Here is a 20,546-nt window from a genome sequence, read left to right on the forward strand (position 1 = left end):
GTTCCCCTCTACTTGTCTTTCTGGTTCTGCCTTATTTTACTTAACATTATGATCTCCAGTTCTATCCATTTTTCTGCAAACCACATGGCCTCATTCTTATTTATGGCTGAATAATCCTCCATCATGTATATATACCATCTTTATACTTTTATCCATTGACAGGCTAATTCCATAACTTGGCCTATTGTGAACTGTGCCACAATAAGAATGAATATGCAAGTATCTCTATAGTATGCTGACTTTGATCCCTTTGGGTGTATACCAAGGCATGGTACAGCTAGATCATATGATAGTCCTATTTTCAGTTTTTTGGGGGGAACCTCCATACGAATTTCCACTATAGCTCTAATAATTTATATTCCCTCCAACATTGTATAAGTGTCCCTTTTTCTATTTTTTCCTCCACTTCTTTGCCAACATTTATTTGGTTTTTTTATACTTTTTTTTTCCCAGTGCTGTGAACCCAGGGGCTCACACATGCTAGGCAAGCACTCTACCATGGAGCTATTTCCCCAGCCCTCATTTTGTACCCTTGATGATAGACAATCTGACTTAAGTGAAATTGAATCTTAATGTAGTTTTTATTTGCACTTCCCTGATGCTAAAAATGTCAAACATTTTTTTATATAAATAATTTGCTATTTGTACTTCTTTCGAGAAGTGTCTGTTCAGTTCATTTGCCCATTTATTGATTGGGTTATCTGTTTTTGTGTGTGTGTGTGTGTGTGTGTGTGTGTGTGTTTAGTACTTTATTTATTCTCTAAATTAAATCTATTTCAGAAGATAATTTTGCCAATTAAAATACAGCAAAGATTTTTCTCCCTTTGTGTAGGTTTCTTCATTCTGTTAATTATTTCCTTTGCCATGCAGAAGCTTTTTAGTTTGATGCCATCCCATTTGTTGATTCTTGCTGTGATTTCCTGAGTCCTATCCAGGAAGTCTCTGCCTGTATCTGTATTCTAAAGTGTCTCCCCTGTGTTTTCTTCTAGCAGTTTCAAAGTTTCAGGTCTTACCTGTACCTCTTTGATCCATTCTGAGTTTATTTTTATGCAGATTGAGAGAGAGAGAGATTGAGTTTCAGTCTTCTCATAAGGATATCCAGTTTTCCCAGCACCTTTTGTTAAAGAGGTTGTCTTTTCTCCAACTTGTTTTGGCACCTTTGTCAAGAATCAGATGACTGTAGGTGCCATTTACTCTATTCCATTGGTCTACATGTCTATTTTCATGCCAGAATCACGCTGTTTATGTGACTATGGCTCTGTAGTATATTTTGAAATTGCGTATTGGGATACCTCCAACAATGCTTTTCTTTCCCCGCTCAGGATTGTTTTGGCTATTGAGGTCATTTTTTTAAAAAAAAATTATTTTTTAGTTCTAGGTGGACACAATATCTTTATTTTGTTTTTATGTGGTGCTGAGAATCGAACCCAGTGCCTCACGCATTCTAGGCGAGTGCACTACCAGGTCATTTTTGCTTTTATATGAATTATAGGTTTGCTTTTTCTAGTATGGTAAAGAACATCATTGAGATTTTGATAGGACTTAATGCTTTCTAAAAATAATACTTAGGAATTAGCATTCTCATAGGCTGTTGATAATATAATTTATTTGGAGGGCAGTTTGGTAAAAGCTATTAAAATTTAAAATGTGCATTTCCTTTATTCTTAGCAATTACATGTCTGAGAATTCACCCTATAGAAATATTCACATAGGTTCACAAAGGTATATGTCTAAGGATGTCCATTATATACTTGTTTATAATGATTTTTTATATATTTATTTATTTTTGCTGTGCTGGGGATTGAACCTAGGGTCTTGTACATGCTAGGCAAGTACTCTATTACTGAGCTACATCCCTGCCTTTTTTATTTTCATTTTGAGATAGGGTCTCACTAACTTGTCCAGGTTGACCTCAAACTTGCAATCCTCCTGCCTCCTGAGTAGCTGGGATTACAGGCATGCACCATCACACTTGGCTTATACTGTTTTTTACAAACAGAAACAGTTCAAATATCCACCATTAGGAGATTGGGTAAATATGTTATAACTACCTAATGGAATATTGTTCAACTGTTAAAAAAAAAAAAAAAAAGTAAGTCTTTGCCAGGCACCGTGGCACATGCCTATAATCCCAGCAGCTTGGGAGACTGAAGCAGGAGAGTCATGAATTCCAAGCCAGCCTCATTGTGAGTTCAAAGCCAGCCTCAACAAAATTGAGACACTAAGCAACTCAGTGAGACCCTGCCTCTAAATAAAATACAAAATAAGCCAAGTGCCTCAGTGGTCGAGTGCCCTTGAGTTCTATCCCCAGTACTGGAAAAAAAAAAAAAAAGTAAGCCTCTATAGATTGATATTCAAAGATACCCAAAAATATAGTAAGGGGGGAAAACAAACTATAGGCATAATGTAGAATGTAGGTATGTTTCTTTTTTAAAAAATTACTTATATAAGGTTGAAAATACATGCACATCTTTTATGTTTGTATATAAACACACACACACACACACACACACACAAGCATCTGGAGGATGTACATCAAACTATTCTGGGAGGTGCCATTGTAGCCAGCTTACATTCTGTACACATACATGAAAGTCATATTTGCTACCAGAAGTAATAATATAGGTAACTTGATACCCCCTCCTCCTAATCACATACCACCTCCTCATTACAGCCCTATTCTTTCTTTCACAGTCAAAGTACTCAACAAAATGGTTATTAAATTTCTTATCTCCTACTATTCCTAAATCCAGTGCAACTTGGCTTTCAGCCTCATCACTCAACTGAGGTTATTCACAAGAGGGCACTAAGATGATCCTTATAACCAAACCAAGCCCTATAAAAAAAATTTTTTTTGTACCAGGGAGTGAACTCAGGGACACTTAACCATTGAGCCACATCCCCAGCCCCTTTATTTTTATTTTTTTATTTTGAGACAGGGGTCTTGATAAGTTGCTTAGGACCTCACTAAATTGCTGAGGCTGGCTTTGAACTTGCAATCCTCCTGCCTCAGCCTCCTGAGCCACTGGGATTACAGGCATGTACCACCACGCCCAGTCACACATTTTTAATCCTTATTTTATTGGATCTCTTACCACCATCAACATTACAAAACCCAGTCCTCCCTTCTTACAACGTGTTCTTCCCTTGGCTTCTGTTTTCCTCCTTCTTCTCAAGGCCCCTCACTGATTTCCCTGCCTCTAAAATTCAATATACCCAGAGGTACATTTTCCCTACTCTTCTCAATCCAATTCTCCGTGAACATTTTTACCAGTCTACATCTGAATCCAAACTTCACACCTCACTTCCAGGAGCACCCAGCAAAACATAATACATCTGTCCTCATGGTCCTTCCCGTACTTCAGATTCAACCTGTTCAAACCAGAATTCACACCAGGCATGATGGCACACACCTGTAAACCCAGCTACTCAGGAGGCTGAGGAAGGACTGCCAGTTTGAGGCCAGCCTTGACACTTAACAAGACCTTGTCTCAAAATTAAAAGGGCTGGGAATGCTCAGTGGTAGAGCATGGCAGAGCATTCAATCTCCAATAGCAAAAAAAAAAAAAAAAAATCTGAATTCACAAAGGCTGAGAATGTAGCCAGGGGTAGTGTGTTCACCTAGTGTGCACAGAAGCACATGACCTTGGGTTCAATCCCTAGTACCACAAAAAAAGCAAAAAGGGAAAGGAAAGGGGAAAAAAAATCACAAACTTTCCCCCACAAACTTGCTTTACTTCATGTGTTCACTGTCAAGGAATTTGCCAGGTATCCATGTCAGAAGCCTTGACATCACCCTCAATTCCTCCTAACTTACTTAATTAATCCCTGCCTCTACCTCTGCCCATCCAATCTCTTTTCTTCCCTGCAGCAGAGTGACATTTTTGAAAATGCAAATATGATCATGTCATTGTCCTGTTCGAATTCACTCAGTGGCTCCATATCCTCCTTAGAACAGATTCAGACTACAGGCAGAACACAGAAGGCCCTGACTCACCTCCCCAAACCCATCTCCTGATGTCCCCACTCTGTCACCAGTTGCCCACTCCCTGAACCTGTGAACTTCTTAGCACTGGTCACGCACTCTTTTTTGAATTTTTAGTATTTATTTTTTAGTTTTTGGCGGACACAACATCTTTGTTTGTATGTGGTGTTGAGGATCGAACCCGGGCCACACGCATGCCAGGCAAGCGCACTACCGCTTGAGCCACATCCCCAGCCCTGGTCATGCACTCTTGCCTCAAAATATTTGATCATTTTTTTGCCTAAAAGCCCTTCTTCTGAGGCTGGGGCTGTAGCTCAGCGGCAGAGCACTTGCCGAGCTCAGTTGAGGCAGTGGGTTCGATCCTCAGCACTGAATAAAAATAAGTCAGTAAAATAAAGTTATTGAATCCATCTACAACTAAAATAATAAAAAATAAAGAATCCCTTCCCTGCCTTAAGAAACCCTGTGTATACACACACACACACACACACACACACACACACACACTCTTCAACTGTTTAACTCTTAGGTCTACCTGTCTCCTGATCCTGCAAGGCCAGTTTAAAGACCTTCTAAACACCTCCACAACACTCTTCCTTACTCCATTGCAACAGTTTGCCTATTTTCCATCATTTGTAAACTCCTTGAGAGCAGAGACTCAGGTAGGTTGGTTGGTTTTAATAATTGCATAGTACTTACTATATACTAGGCACTTCTATGTGCTTCACAAATAGCGATTCTTTTATCCTTTATAACCCTATGAGGTTAGTCATAGGAAGGTATTACTATGATCCACATTTTATAGATGAGGAAATTGAGCCAGTGTCACAAAGAAGTTAATCAACTTGTCCAAGGTCACACAGCTAATAAATAGTAAAGCATGTATTCAGTCTAGTTTCAGAGTCCTCGGTTTTCACCTCTGTTATCTTATTAATCATTACGTCACTAAAACCCAGTGAAGCACCTAGGAAACAGTAGGTACTCAATAAATACTTCTCCAATAGTTAGAATTACCCCTTACCACCCATACTCTGAGAATACACACTGAGACAAAAAAAGATGTTGGGAGGGGCTAAAACTCCCCCAAAGATGAGTTTGGCTCTCACACCTCTTACCCTTTCAAACTGCTAAACAGGTCCTCTGTGACCTTGTGCACCTGCAGCACATCCTCCCGGATGAGGGTGATGTACAGGGAACCCTGCAGACACAGCTTCCACAGCTTCTGGCACTGGCTGTTGGAGTTGAGGCACCCATGACAAAGAAGAAATCCAACTGTAGGTGGGTAGAGAGTGAGAAGAAGCCTTTTAGAACTTGCTCTCCATGTAAGATGCTGCAACATCTGTCTGCACGTGACCCACAGAACTTACTGATAATCCAGCGCTCCATCACCTCCACGGACAGATACTCACAGGCCATCTGAGAGCAGAGAGACAGAGACAGTCAAGCAGGCATCTAACTCAGTGTTCCCTGAAGGAGAAAAGTCTATCTATCTAGAATCTGAACATCAAAACCAACTTTTGGGGTCTGGAGTGTAGCTCAGGGTAGTGTGCCTGCCTGGCATGCCCAAGGCCTGGGTTCAATCCCCAGCACCAATTTTTTTTTTTTAACCACACTGGATAGGGCTATTTGATAAGCCAACAGCTGGGAAATCTGCCAACAATGAAAAGGAGGCGCTGGAAGTAGACCCAGGGGAACAGGACATAATTGAGAAAAGGAGAAGGAACTGGAGCCCGAGGTCAGGATAAACAAAAGGTTTAACATAACTTCTCTTCAACAGTTCAGAGGCTTTTATTAACAGGAGAATAGAATCCAAAACCTCCTCATCATTTCTTTCTCCTTTGGATTCTTTTATCACACAAATCACTCATTTGACCCTTATTACTAATCTCATGTTACCAGCTGTATTTTTATGACAACATGACTAATAGCTTTCCTAAACAATATAACAATATGTTCTTTTTTTTTTTTTTTGGTACTGGGTATTGAACCCAGGTGCACCTACCCACTGAGCCAAATCCCCAGCCCTTTTTACGTTTTATTTTTTGATACAGGATTTTGCTAAACTACATAGGACCTCACTAATTGCTGAGGCTGGCTTTGAACTCACAATCCTCCTGCCTCAGCCTCCCAAATCAGTGGAATTACAAGTGTGTACCACCCCACCCAGCAATAGTAAGTTCTTTGAGGGAAGGACTTTGGGCCCATTGTAGTTAAAAAAAAATTATTTAATGATTGACTCCTAAGCTCAAGTTCCTACTGGTGCCCAGTGAACCACTTCTACCCATTTATTCATCCTATGAACAGTTACTTAATTTCTTTTATGAGAAGACACACATTAATCCTGGTCCCAAAGGAAGCTCAATCATGGTTTTGAGCTACAAGAAGTGATCAACCAAGAGACATATCCTACAAGAGGGCTAACTCTTCCTAGAGCTGACGTTTCCTGAAAGAAGCACCTTCTGCAGAGATGGCCTTGGCCGAGAATGCCTCCCTTAACAGAAGGAAAAGGGAACTCACCGTGTCTGAATTAGCAGGGTTAATCATGGCTGGGGGGCTGCTGATGACACTGAGAAGCTGGGCACTGCGCCACTGCTCAGCCCCCTGGTTCCTCCGGACAAAGAGGAAGTGCAAAGAGAGGAGGGCGCCACTCACAGCCTGCAGGAAGAGGAATGTCAACCCGGAGTGTCAAAGCAAAGCCGGGTGCAAGCACTTCTGCCTGAGGCAGTCTCTGCTCTCTTAGGGAACTTGCCTTTGTGTGAGGCCCAAATTCTTCTGTCAGCTTCTTCAGAGGGTGGTCATACTCTAATACCATCTGGCCCAGGCGCGCAAAACTGGGGTCACTGGAAGAAAGCAGAGGACAGAGGAGTTCTAGACCTTCACCCCGATAGAAACATAAATGTTTGCATATAGGATAAAGACTTGTGCATAGGTAGGAATTCCCACCACCTCCAAAGACAGACAGACTAATCTGTGAATTACACCTACAGATAACCACTCCAGGCTCAGGCATGGTTAGACAGAACCATACAATTTGGGGCAGGTCCATGAAAGTTTGTCCTTTTAAGCATCCAAAATAGGGATGGATATATAATAGATATTCCATCAGTTTGTGTCAACTAGTCAGAAATCAAGTAGTGTGCCTGTACAAAATCTGAAAGGACATATAAATATCTGAAGCAAATGGGAGTGTGCCCAGGTAGCCAGGCAGACACGTGGGAATGAACATCATATATAGAACAATGTGCCATGTCCCACTCAAATTCCTCCAGTATTCATTTTATCAGCCCTTAAATGCTTATATTTGCACTACTGAAGTGGGGGAAGAACTGCAGATCGTCCAAAATTCATTCCTATTTGGCTTCAAATGTACTAACATATATTACTTACCTCTGGTGGTTTAACCTTACTAGTATTAGTGCTACCAATATTACAAAGAATTGTCTTTGACTTTTGCAATAACCTGAAAAGCAGAGTAGAAGCCAGTCCAGGAAAAAAAAAAAGAAAGAAAGAAAACATAGATCAGAGATAATGCAAACTGGATAATCCACTGATAGATGTTGAAGGCTTAACTACACGTAAAAGTGTACCTTCTTTTCCCTGAGCTGTATGTAGATCATAGGTTCTCCCCTGAGAAGTCATGGCATCCATAGCCTTTCTATCCACCCCCACCTCGTAGCACCACTTCTGAGGCTTCACCTTTCCTTCACTCACCTGTGCCCATGCTGCATTTCGTGGGCACAGTTGTACATGCCAATGAGTATCCGTCGATCTTCGATCCGTGACAAAAGCAAAATGACTGACGTGTAAGTCACAATCAAGTCCAGGTAACTTCTAGTGAAGTCAAAGTTGAGACTCTACAAGGAAAAAAATATAGAAACCTAAGGACAGAAACCCAATGACTATGGGTCTCCCTGCTTCCCCAGCCATTCCAGAGAGTGCTAATAGACTCTGGGTGAGTCTGTTTTGAAGTAGGAACTGATAGGATCAAAAATTCAGAAGAAAATTGAAACAAAAGCCAGGGAGCTAAGTACAAACTCAAAGATACCAGAAGACCAGGAAATAAGTTAGCATTTGAGGGTTGGAGGAAGTGAAGTAAAAAGTTTTTGTGTGATTTTTGAATTAATTAAATCACCTTGCTGATCTACTTAACTTGTAAGCACATCTTAACTTTGGCAGTTTTTACAAAAGAATTATGGTCCTGAGAGGGACTATATGGTCCATTCTTTCAGTCCCATCCCACCCTATACTGTCCCATCCTAAACCTAGTCTCTTCTTTAATTCTATTCCATAGTAAAAGAAAATTACAACAGATCTTACGATATCAAAATGGCACTGGCAGGCATCGATGGTGTTGAGAAGTTCATATACGTGATCCTGGTGGTGGAATTGAAGATGACAGTGAATTAAAAAAAGAATAGAGAAGATGAGAAGTAATACCAGAATATGAGGGAGAGAGACCACTCCCTTAGAGACCTACAGGTCACAGAAGAGAGGCATTGTTAAAAAGAAGGAGAAGTTTCTCTGCATGCCATCAGTAGCCCCTGTCAGGAGACTCCACCACATGCCCATGTGTCCACAGGCATGAGTCACGACTCTACTGCACACACTGTCCCTGGTCTTATCATCCTGGCATCCCATTTCTTCACTGGGTAACATGGAACAACTTTAAATAATCATTTGGCAGTTTCTTAGAAAATTAAATTCTTATTAAGAACTAATACTCTGGGGCTGGGGTTGTGGCTCAGTGGTAGAGCACTTGCCTAGCCTATGTGAGGCCCTAGATTCAATCCTCAGCACCACATAAAAATAAGTAAAACAAAGGTATTGTGTCCAACTACAACTAAAATAAATAAGTAAATAAATATTTAAAAAAGAACGAATACTCTTATTAAAAACTAGAGAGGAATTTGAAGTTTCCCAACACAAAGAAGTGATGTTCAAGCAGATGGAAAGGCTCATTATGCTGATTTGATCACCAGACATTGTACAAAAAGCTAATTATCAGACTGTACACCACAAATACAATTATTATGTCAATTAAAGGAGAAAAACTCAAAATATTAAACATGCTCTTACCATATGAGTTAACAATTGAACTTCTAAATTATTTGCTCAAGTGAAATGAAAAATGTGTCCCTACAAAGATTTATAATTAAATATTTATAGCACTGAATGCATAATGGCCCAAAACTGGAAACCACCCAAATGTCCATCAACAGGTAAACATATAAACTAATTGTACCCATAAAATGGTATAGTTCTCAGCAAAAATAAGTCATGAATTACTGATTCATGCAATAACATAAATAAATCTTAAAAATATTATATTTCATGAAAGAAGCCAGACACACACACACACACACACATACACACACACACACAAATGCTAATTAGATTCCATTTATTTGAATTTCTAAAAAGGAAAACTCTATTCTAGAAAGCAGATTATCTTAAAGAGACCTATTGAGTCATTAAAAAAAGAAAGAAGCCGGGCGTGGTATCACAGGCCTGTAATCCCAGTGGCTCAGAAGGCTGAGGCAAGAGGATTGCAAGTTCAAAATCAGCCTCAGCAATAGCGAGGTGCTAAGCAACTCAGTGTCTCTAAATAAAACACAAAATAGGGCTGGGAATGTGGCTCAGTGATTAAGTGTCCCTGAGTTCAATCCCTAGTATGAAAGGAAGGAAGAAAGCAAGCAAGCAAGCAGATCAGTGGTTTCCTGGGGCAAGTAGGAAAGGTAGAGATTGACTAGGGGGGAAAAAAAGACTCAGGGAACCTTTGGGGGTAATGATGTTTGCTAACTTTGACTGTTGTGGTGATACACTGGCATATACAGTTGCCAAAGTTTATTAATATGTATCAGAAAAATATTTTTAATTTATCTTCCTAAATTAACAGATGGGGAAACTGAGACTGAGTAGTTAAGAAACTTGCCCAGGATCAGAGAGCTGGTAAAGAACAGCACCGAGATCCTATGACCTTTCCTATACACAGCCTCATTTGCTAGGAACACTTCTCTACATTCTAATCTGCAACCCAGTGCCTACAGGTTATAGCTGAAGTTCCCTTTAAATCGCTACATAGGTCTTATATGCTACAGACAAGAATTAGAGGAGAGGAGCTGGGGATGTGGCTCAAGCGGTAGCGCGCTCGCCTGGCATGCATGCTTGCGGCCCGGGTTCGATCCTCAGCACCACATACAAACAAAGATGTTGTGTCCGCTGAGAACTAACTAAATAAATAAATATTAAGAACAATTCTCTCTCTCTCTCTTAAAAAAAAAGAATTAGAGGAGAAAATAATTCATGTTTGTTGCCTTGTTACTTAATGCTAAACACTGAGCTAGACATTTTTCATGCATTATCTCATTGAATTCTCACAAATACCACATGTAGTAAACATTACTTCTCTGAGAAGGGCTGGGATAGAACTCAAAAGTACAGTGCTTGCCTTGCATGCATGAGGCCCTGGGTTCAAGCCAAACATCATGGGGGGAGGGACTTCTTTAAAGTCATTCTGTTTGTATGTGGTAAAGCTGAAATTTGAAACCTGATCTAATTTAATGCTTACCCTCTTTACAGTGCACCCTAATTCAGTGTCCGTATTTCCCTTCCTGCCTTAAACAAGCCATACCAAACACTTTGGGCTCAGACTTTTACCACCATGGCAACTGGCAGGTGCCCTAAAATACCCTTTGGATTCCAATTCTTTTTCTAGTAAGAGACATTTTGTATGCTTCAACATTCTTCCCACTGTCTCCACCAGCACCTACCCTCTTCCTAACTGGTACCCCAGTTCCAAGATGAACACTCTCTGGCCTGACACTCCCTCAGACTCATAGTCCCCACTGTTGCCACTGTTCTCTTCACTATGTGAGCTAAAAAACGGACTAGCTCCCTAAAGTAGGCACGGAGCTCCCAAGGCAGAGCCCAAACTCTTGCATCATCTGAAGAAAGAGTCCACCACCACAAACTTATACTGCTCAGGGGGCTAAAATGTGCAAGAGAGAGAGAATTTTTTAATATTTATTTTTTAGTTTTTGGTGGACACAACATCTTTATTTTATTTTTATGTGGTGCTGAGGATCAAACCCAGTGCCCTGTGCATGCCAGGCGAGCGTGTTACCACTTGAGCCACATCCCCAGGCCCAACATTTCTTGAACATATAAATAATATGTGTTCATTGTAGAAAAATTAGAAAATACAAACTTCATTTTAATTTATGTTAAGCCACCTATAATCCTGCCCATTAGAAATTCCAATCCTCTGAATATGCATATTTATCTGTGTAAATATACATTTTAGTGACATCTTACATCTTAAGTTATATTGTAATTTACTCTTCCATTAAACATGTAAAGAACATTTTTGCATGTCAATTAATATAAACATATGTTACCATCTTTAACAACTGCATAATAACCATTTATAGGTATATACCCCGAACTTTTCACCAAACCTCTGTTTTTATCAGATATATAATTTATCAAGTTGTCATTATCATTAATAATACGACAGAGTATATTATTGTACATCTATCTTTACACTTACATCTATTTCCTTAAGACAAATTTCTAGAAGTAGAATTAGTTCGTTAATTTTTAACAATTTTGAAATACATTATTGTCTATTTAAAAGCATTGTATTAAATAACTCTAATGGTTATTCATGTTTACAAAAAAAGTATGTGCTTATTGTTTAAAATTCAAATAAATATCACCTGTGTAGTACTGCTACCAGAAACTTTTTAACAGTAAGACAAATATAAATTTAAGGATATTCTGAAAAATTTCTAGCCTGGGCTTTTCAGAAAGGTCAGTGTACAAAGGAACTAAACAGACACTTCACAGAAGGAAAAATATGAATGGTCAACAAATATATGAAAAATGTTCAATGTCTCTAGCATTAGAGAAATGCAAATTAAAACTACACTGAGATTTCATCTCACTCCAGTCAGAAAGGCAATTATCAAGAATACAAGTAACAGTAGCCAGGCACAGTGTCACACACCTGTAATCCCAGAGGCTCAGGAGGATCTCGAGTTCAAAGCCAACCTCAGCAAAAGCAAGGCACTAAGCAACTCAGTGAGATCTGTCTCTAAATAAAATACAAAATAGGGCTGGGGATGTGGCTCAGTGGTTGAGTAACAAAAAATGTTGGTGAAGATGTGGGAAAAAATGTTCACTCATACATTGTTGGTGGGACTGCAAATTGGTACAACCACTATGGAAAGCAGTATGGAGATTCCTCAGAAAACTTGGAATGGAACCTGCTCCTCAGTATATACCCAAAGGACTAAAAATCAGCATACTATAATGACACACCCACATCCATGTTTATAGCAGCTCAATTTACAATAGCTCGCTATGGACCCAAGCTAGTTGCCCTTTAACAGATGAATGGAACAAGAAAATGTGATATATATATATACCCACTCAGTATTTGTATTTAGTATTTGAGGTATTTGTCAGTAAAGGGATAGAACTGGGGACTATCATGCTAAGTGAAATAAGCCAATCCCAAAAAAAACAAAAGACCAACTGATCTCTCAGACAGATGTTGACACACAAATTGGGGGCAGAGAATAGAAGTTCATTGGATTAGACAAAGGGGAATGAAGGTAAAGGAGGGGGGATGGGAATAGAAAAGACAGTAGAATGAGTGACATAACTTTCCTATGTTCATATATGAATACATGACCAGTATAAATCCACATCATATACAATCATAAGAATGGAAAGTTATACTCCATGTATGTATAATATGTCAAAATACACTCTACTGTCATGTATATCTAAAAAGAACAAATTTTTAAAAAGGTCAGAGTAGCCAGGTGCAAAGGTGTATGCCTGTAAACCCAGTGACTCGGGAGGCTGAGACAGGAGAATGGCAAGTTTGAGACCAACCTCAGCAACTTAGTGAGGCCCTAAGGACTTTGTAAGACTATCTCAGAATGAAAAAAATGTTTAAAGGGCTGAGAGGTAGCTCAGTGGTTAAGCAATCCTGAGTTCAATCCCTGGTATCAAAAAAAAAAAAAAGTCAGTGTCATAAAGATAAAGACTGGGAACATTCAGATTAAAGACTAAGGAGACAAAACTAAATCCAATGGAAGCTCCTATAACAACTGGAGAGATGTGGATATAGGCCATGTATCAGCCAATAGTGATACAGACAATGGTACATTTCCTGAGAATGAAAGTTGTATTAGAATTATGTAAGAAAATATTCTTATCCTTAGTCTATAGCAAAGATAGCTAAAATATTTAGGGAAGGAATGTCATGATATCTGCTACTAACTCAAATGGTTCAGAAAAAAATAGAGTGATAATCAAATGCAACAAGATACTAGTAATTAGGAGATCTTTGCACAGGTTGACTATATTATCCAAGAAGCTTAGAATCAAAAGTGTTTCATATTTCACCTTTTCTTAATTTGAGTATACCGGTATACACATGTAAGATATCTTGAAGATAAGACCCAAAGCTAAGCACAATATTCATTTATGTTTTATGTATAACTTATTCATGTAGCCTGAAGGTAACTTTATACAATATTCTTACTTTGTAAAAATGTACTTGAGTTTTGATCACTCCCAGTCACATGAGGACAGATATGGAATTTCCCACTTGTGGTAGACACACACATCAGTGCTCAAAATTTTTCAGATTTTCAAACATTTCAGAATTTATATTCTCAGACTAAAGATGGTCAACCTATACTAGTCTTGGAATTTTTAGTAGGTTTGTAATAAAATATTGATGGAAAATAATTTAGTGTTTTAAAATTCAATGAATATAAAAATATATAATTTCTATAAAAAACTACTAAAACTCAAAAGGCAAAACAAACAGGCAAAGGACATAGACATTTTTCCAAAGAAGACATACAAGGGCCAATAAGAACATAAGAAAATGCTCAACATCATTAATTATTAACAAAATTCAAATCAGAACTACAATGAGGCTGGGTAAGTAGCTCAGTGGTTAGAGGGCCTGGGTTCAAAGCCTACCACCACAAAAAATAAAAAGTGAGGTAATATCTCACACCCAAAAAACAGAGAATAACAATCATTGGCAAAAATGTGGAGAAATTATAACCCTTGTGCACTGTTAATGGGATACAAAATGGTATAGCCACAGTAGAAAACAGGATGGCAGTTCCTCAAAAAATTAAAAATAGAATTACCATATAATCTAGCAATTCCACTTCTGGGTATATACCTGAGAGAATTAAAAACAAGATCTCAAAGAGATAGTTGAACATCCATGTTGATAGCAGCATTATTCACAACAATTAAAACACGGCGGCTCCCCGAGTATCCCCGAGTATCCATTTACGCATGGATGGCAAAATGCAGCTTATCTATACAACAAGATACTACTCAGTCTTAAAAAGGAAGGAAGTTCTTCAATATGCTACAACATGGATGAAACTTCAGAACATTCTGCCAAGTGAAACAAGCCAGTCACAAGAAGACAAAAATACCACTTACATAAAACACTTAGAGTAGTGAAAATAATAGAATCAGAAAGTAGAATTGTAGTCTCCAGGGCCTGAGGGACAGGGAAGATGAACAGTTATTGTGTACAGTGTGTAGAGTTTCAGTTTTACAACATGAATAGAATGATTGTACCACATTATGAAAGTATTTAATAGCATTGAACTGTATACTTAAAAACAGTTAAGAGGATAAATTTTATGTCCTGTGTATTACAATAAAAAATTTTTAGCAACTAGAGAAATACAAATCAAAACCACATTAAGATTTCATCTCACTCCAGTCAGAATGGCAATCATCAAGAATACAGGCAACAATAAATGTTGGCAAGGATGGGGAAAAAAAGGTATATATTGCTGGTGAGACTGCAAATTGGTGCAACCACTATGGAAAGCAGTATGGAGATTCCTCAGAAAACTTGGAATGGAACCACCATTTGACCCAGCTATCCCACTTCTCAGCTTACACACAAAGAACTTAAAATCAGCATACTACCGTAACACTGTCACATGTTTATAGCAGCTCAATTCACAATAGCTAAACTATGGAACCAACCTAGGTGTCCTTCAATAGATGAATGAATAAAGAAAATGTGGTATGTATATTCAATAGAATATTACTCAGCTTTAAAGAAGAATGAGATTATGGCATTTGCTGGTAAATAGACAGAGTTGGAGAATATCATGCTTAGCAAAATAAGCCATCCCAAAAAATCAAAGGCCAAATGTTTTCTCTAATACACAATAAGTGTATTAAGTGCCAATTCACAATAAGTGTCAGTGGGGTGGAGTGGGGAGACTAAGGAAGAATAGAGTTACCTTAGATTAGATAGAGGGAAGTGAAGGGAGGAGAGGGAAGGGGATATGGGGAAAGATAGTAGAATGAAACAGACATTATTTATATATTTATATTATTTATATATATATATATATGATTGCATGACCAATGTGATTCTACAACATGTATGTACAATCAAAAAATGAGAAATTATATACCATCTGTGTATATCAAAGTGCTTAAGTACATTCTACTGTTATGTATAACTAATTAAAACAAAAAAAATTTAAAGAAAAAAATGGAAAAAAAATTTAAAGTATGGTTTAGTAAATTGAAGCCAATCATAATACATCTCCAAAGATAGTTACTTTTTTAATATTTATTTTTTAGTGTAGTTGGACACAATGCCTTTAATTTATTTATTTTTATGTGGTGCTAAGGATCAAACCCAGAGCTTCACATGTGCTAGGTGAGCACTCTACCGCTGAGCTACAACCCCAGCCCCAGATAGTTACTTTTAACAGTTTAATGTCTAATATTCCAACTCTTTCCTGTGTAAATACAAACAGTAATGTGCATAAAAGTTTATGTATCTTTTTTGGGGGGGTGTACTAGGATTGATCAGGGCACTCTACCACTGAGCCATATCCCCAGCCATATTTTTTTTATATTTTATTTTGTAGTTGTAGTTGGACACAACACCTTTATGTCACTTATTATTTTTATGTGGTACTGAGGCGCGAACCCAGGGTCTTCCACTTTCAAGGAAAGCACTCTACCACTGAGCCACAATCCCAGCCTTCCCAGTTCTATTTTGTATTTTATTTAGAGACAGGTTCTCACCGAGTTGCTTAGCACCTCGCTTTTTGCTGAGGCTGCTTTGAACTCACAATCTTCCTGTCTCAGCCTCCTGAGCTGCTGGATTACAGACGTGCGCCACCGTGCCCAGCAAGTTTATGTATCTTTTACAATACAGATATGATATGTCATACGCTATTTTGCAATTTGCTTTCATTTAACAATACAACTTAGATATCTTTCCATATCAGAGTTCTCTCTCTCTCTCTCTCTCTCTCTCTCTCTCTCTCTCTCTCTCTCCTGTTTTCTCAAGAACTTGTATTAAGCAACATAAATGAACATTTAATAAGGAAGGTATAGCCTCTGAAAGACTGTGCCTATGTTGGGGACTTGGGCTTAAGAGAGCTCACCCGAAATTCCATGACATCCACAAATGACTGGTAGTAGTTGATGAGGAATCTAGTTATCTCAGCTTTTTCCCGATGTACTGGTCCTAAATGTTGCTGGGAAAAAAACAAAACAAAGAAAAATGCAAACTAAGAAGAAAATTGATCAAAGTAACTCAAGGAGTAATACCTAAACATTGGGTTGAATTAACCAGGACAGAGAAATTAGAAAGTCTCCACTGCTCTCCAAGTCTTTGAAAAGAGACTCTGTAGGTAGGATGGTTTTATTTGAACCTGACATGATACAGAGGGTTAAATGAGAAGAAATTTCAAGGTCCCTTTCAGCTGAAGAGATTTACTATTTATGTCAAAGACAAAAGAAGCAGAATAAGAAGATACCACAGGTAATATGGGTGAAAAATCTAGGGCTAACGTTCAATAAAGGAAAAGTGGGGGATATTCCACTAGATGCATACATAACTTTAAGTAGCAAGGAAATATTGAGTGGGAAACGGAAACAACAATAAAATATTGCACCCTGTTGGGTGGGTAGAGTGCCTTGTTCTCCCAAGTGCAAAGTGTTCTCATGAATCTTCTCAAGGAGAAAGGGGTGATGCTTTGCTCCAATTCACCCTGGAGGACTCCCATCTTATCTCAAAGTCCTAGAGACCTAAAGCTTTACAACCTGAAGCCCTGTGGTTGAGCCTAGAAAAACAAAAGGGGCTACTCCATCCCCTGCCAAGTTTGTAGAGAAACAGTCAAAAGACAGAATCTGAGCCCAGTGTGGAGTTTCTCTGAAATCAGAGAAAGGGGGAAATCAGGACCAAGTGCTCACCGTGCAGTTTCGGACATCTATGTTGGGAAATTTCTTGTTGATGTATTTGAGAGACGATTCCATGGTCTTGTCCAGTAAGAAAGGTGGTTTGGATTTGGGGTCTGAACAAGTCTGCACAGATAAACCACGCAATACCAATACGTTACCCTTTCTCCTGCCCCTTGGAAACACACCTCTTCCTGCATCATTGATTCTCATAATCTCTTTTAGGAAATGGCAATCCAACAATTAATTATAAAAGCAGGTGAGTAAGTCGTGAGCATGTTCTAAGACATTAAGCCAACTATCTCAGATCTTAATAAACAACCTGGGATCTTATCTTGCTAGGTAAAGCTTAACATTCACTGTTTCCAGCACAAAGAGGAAGCAGTTTCCCCGCCCCTCAATTGAATCCGGAAGGCATGAGAAAACCAGCTGCTCAGGAGTTACGCTTTGTGGAGACTCATTGTCACGGTTATGTCCATTATATTAGAATCTTATCCAGGGGACATTTATAGGAGACTAGAGGACTCAGAATCTGTGTTTCTGGTGACTTGTTGTATTAAAATGTACAGAAGTACCCTCCCTCCCACAATTTTCTCTTCCAGGAACTTCCCACATTTACCCCCCACCCCTTTTTTTTTCAGGTTGTTGTTTGTTTTGGCACTGGGGACTGAACCCAGTAGCACCTTACCACTGAACTATACCCCCAGACCTTTTTATTTCCATTTTGAGACAGTCTCACTAAATTGCCCAGACTGACTTCTAACTTGCAATCCTCTTGCCTCAGCCCCCAGAGTCACTGGGATTACAGGCAAAGGGCACGGTGCCCAGCTCAATGCCCCTTCTTTTATCTCTTTTCTGCCTTTGGCTTAACCAGGCCCTGGCTCACCATCAGCTTCTCCCAGTACCACACTTCCTATCCTAAGCACTCACACAGACAAACAGAGCATGAATTGCCCCCAAAGCACCTTGGAAATCACCTATCCCTTTTTTTTTTTTTTTTTTTTGGAACTGGGGGTCGAACCCAGGGCTTTGCGAATGCAAGGCAGACGCTTTGCCACTGAGCTACATCCCAGCCCCACCTATCCCTTTTTTATCTATTTACTTTTTTTCCTTTTAGGGAAATGCTTCCACAAAAAAAGTGTTTGCCAGAGTCCCACCTTAAGATCTCCTTAGAGTGTGAGGGGTCAACAACAAATAATAAGGCCCAAAATTCTAAACCTCAGACCTTTATATAAATCACTCAGAACAGAATTATTCTCCCTACCACCCCCACCCCAACCTGTACCCTCAGCCCCGGGGCAAAGCAGGTTCTTTCACTGGGGTGAGAATCATACCTAGAAATCGGAAAGCTTGAAAGAAAGCCCCCTTCTGCCTCCCTGAACTGGCCTACAGCATCTGGGTAGATGAAGGCCAGTCAAAGCAGTAAGAGGAGGGGATCTAACCGCTGGACCTTCTGGCCTAAGGCTTCCCCGCCCTACTTCTGCCTGAGTCAGTAGCACCAGTTCCATCTCTTGCCTACCTTCTTGATGTTGTACATACGGATGAGAACCCCCTGACCTCGATCATTCAGGATGGTGAGCTTCTCCGCTAATTTATGCTGGTAAGCAGAGGTCAAAGACATGATGGCCTCTGAAAGAGACGAGCATCCGAATAGCAACGCCTGATCTCCCCAAATACTTTCAGCTTGTGTGGTGACACCCTCCCTCTGGGCGGAAGGACCCAGCCTGGTTGGTGCGCCCGTCTTCCTGTTGCCTCTGCAATTGGCTGATGGGTGAAAGCAGTTATAATGGCTCTTAAGCCCTCAGAGCCTTCTTGCTCTTCCTCTTGCACACTCAGCAGAGGACACTTCCTCTTTTGGTAAGGCAGTGAAGTGGGTGGAGGCTGGGGAAAGGCCCTTCACAGTGTGGCACCAATCTTTTTGGGTTTACTCCTCCATAAGAGTCCTAGAAAAAGCCCTACACCACATTAAGAAGTACCTAGTACCCCACCCCACACGCCTCTATTCTGTCCCTCTTTTATATCCCATCAAAAATGGCTCTAAGCCAGGCGTGGTGGCACCCACCTGCAATCCCAGCAACTGGAGAAACTGAGAAAGAGGATCACAAGTTCAAGAACAGTCTCAGGAATTTAGTAAAATAAAAAATAAAAAAGGCTGAGGATGTGGTTCAATGGTTATGTGCCCCGGGTTCAATCCCTGGTATCCCAAAAAAAAAAAAAAAAAGACTCTGTTATTTTTTATTGAACCTTGGGCACTATCAGATTTTAGGGCACTATCAGATTTCAGGACCCAGGTCAAATCCTATCTCCCCCTAGCTACACCATTCAATGTAAAATATTATATTGTATTACATTGTGTATATATATATATATATATATATATATATATATATATATACACACACACACACATACATACACACACACACACACATATATATATACACAAAATATTTCTTGTTAATTTTGTCTAATCTCTCCCAACTACATCATATGCTTCTTAATGACAGAAATTGTACCTAATATTCTTTATATCCTTCACAAGGCTCTAGTACAGTGATTCACAAAGTGTGATCCAGCAGCATCAGCATCTGCTAGAAACTTGTTAGACATGCAAATTTTCTGATCTACTAAACTCAAAACTCTGGGGTGGGTTCAGCACTAGTTGAACAACACTGCAGGTGATTCCAATGCACCCTCAAGTTTGAGAACCACAGTTATAGTACAGTGATACTTAAAGGTGTTTAAGAAATCAAGATCAACCCCTGTCAGGTTCTGATTGGTGGTTCTATGAGAGAGCCAATAAATCCTGGGGGTAAGAAAAAAAGAGAGATGATCAACATTATTATTTAGAAATTTAACATGTTTTCTCCCAAGAGAATTTCTTCTTTAAAGAAACAGAAAGATGGGGCTGGGGATGTGGCTCAAGCGGTAGCGCGCTCGCCTGGCATGCGTGCGGCCTGGGTTCGATCCTCAGCACCACATACCAACAAAGATGTTGTGTCTGCCGAGAACTGAAAAATAAATGTTAAAAATTCTCTCACTCTCTCTCTCTCTCCTCTCTCACTCTCTCTTTAAAAAAAAAAAGAAAGAAACAGAAAGATGGCAATGCTTAACATGTTAAATTTCAAACATCTCTAAGGGAGACTTTGTTTTTTGTTGTTGTTTTTGTTTTTTTATTTGTTTGTTTTGGGGTCTTTTGGTACTGGAGATTGAACCCAGGGACACTTAAGCACTGAACCACATTCCCAGCCCTTTTTATTTTTTTATTTTGAGACAGGGTCTC

The 20,546-nt window shown here is 39.3% G+C and overlaps 1 protein-coding gene across 1 annotated transcript in view; it reads right to left on the reverse strand.

The window, feature by feature from the left end:
• Nckap1l (NCK associated protein 1 like) overlaps positions 1 to 18,962 on the reverse strand; it is a 50,156-nt gene extending 31,194 nt beyond the window's left edge. Inside the window, exons 1-9 of the mRNA XM_005325086.5 lie at positions 18,783 to 18,962; positions 17,279 to 17,389; positions 16,468 to 16,560; positions 8,303 to 8,359; positions 7,697 to 7,839; positions 6,735 to 6,825; positions 6,503 to 6,640; positions 5,353 to 5,401; positions 5,101 to 5,257 (exon numbers count right to left, since the gene is read on the reverse strand). Coding sequence (XP_005325143.1) covers positions 5,101 to 5,257; positions 5,353 to 5,401; positions 6,503 to 6,640; positions 6,735 to 6,825; positions 7,697 to 7,839; positions 8,303 to 8,359; positions 16,468 to 16,560; positions 17,279 to 17,389; positions 18,783 to 18,884 — 941 coding nt within the window. The 5' untranslated portion in view covers positions 18,885 to 18,962. The remainder of the gene's footprint in view (positions 1 to 5,100; positions 5,258 to 5,352; positions 5,402 to 6,502; positions 6,641 to 6,734; positions 6,826 to 7,696; positions 7,840 to 8,302; positions 8,360 to 16,467; positions 16,561 to 17,278; positions 17,390 to 18,782) is intronic.
• Between the last annotated feature and the right edge of the window lie 1,584 nt (positions 18,963 to 20,546).

The sequence above is a fragment of the Ictidomys tridecemlineatus genome, chromosome 6, assembly GCF_052094955.1.
Source record: "Ictidomys tridecemlineatus isolate mIctTri1 chromosome 6, mIctTri1.hap1, whole genome shotgun sequence".
Classification (NCBI taxonomy): domain Eukaryota; kingdom Metazoa; phylum Chordata; class Mammalia; order Rodentia; family Sciuridae; genus Ictidomys; species Ictidomys tridecemlineatus.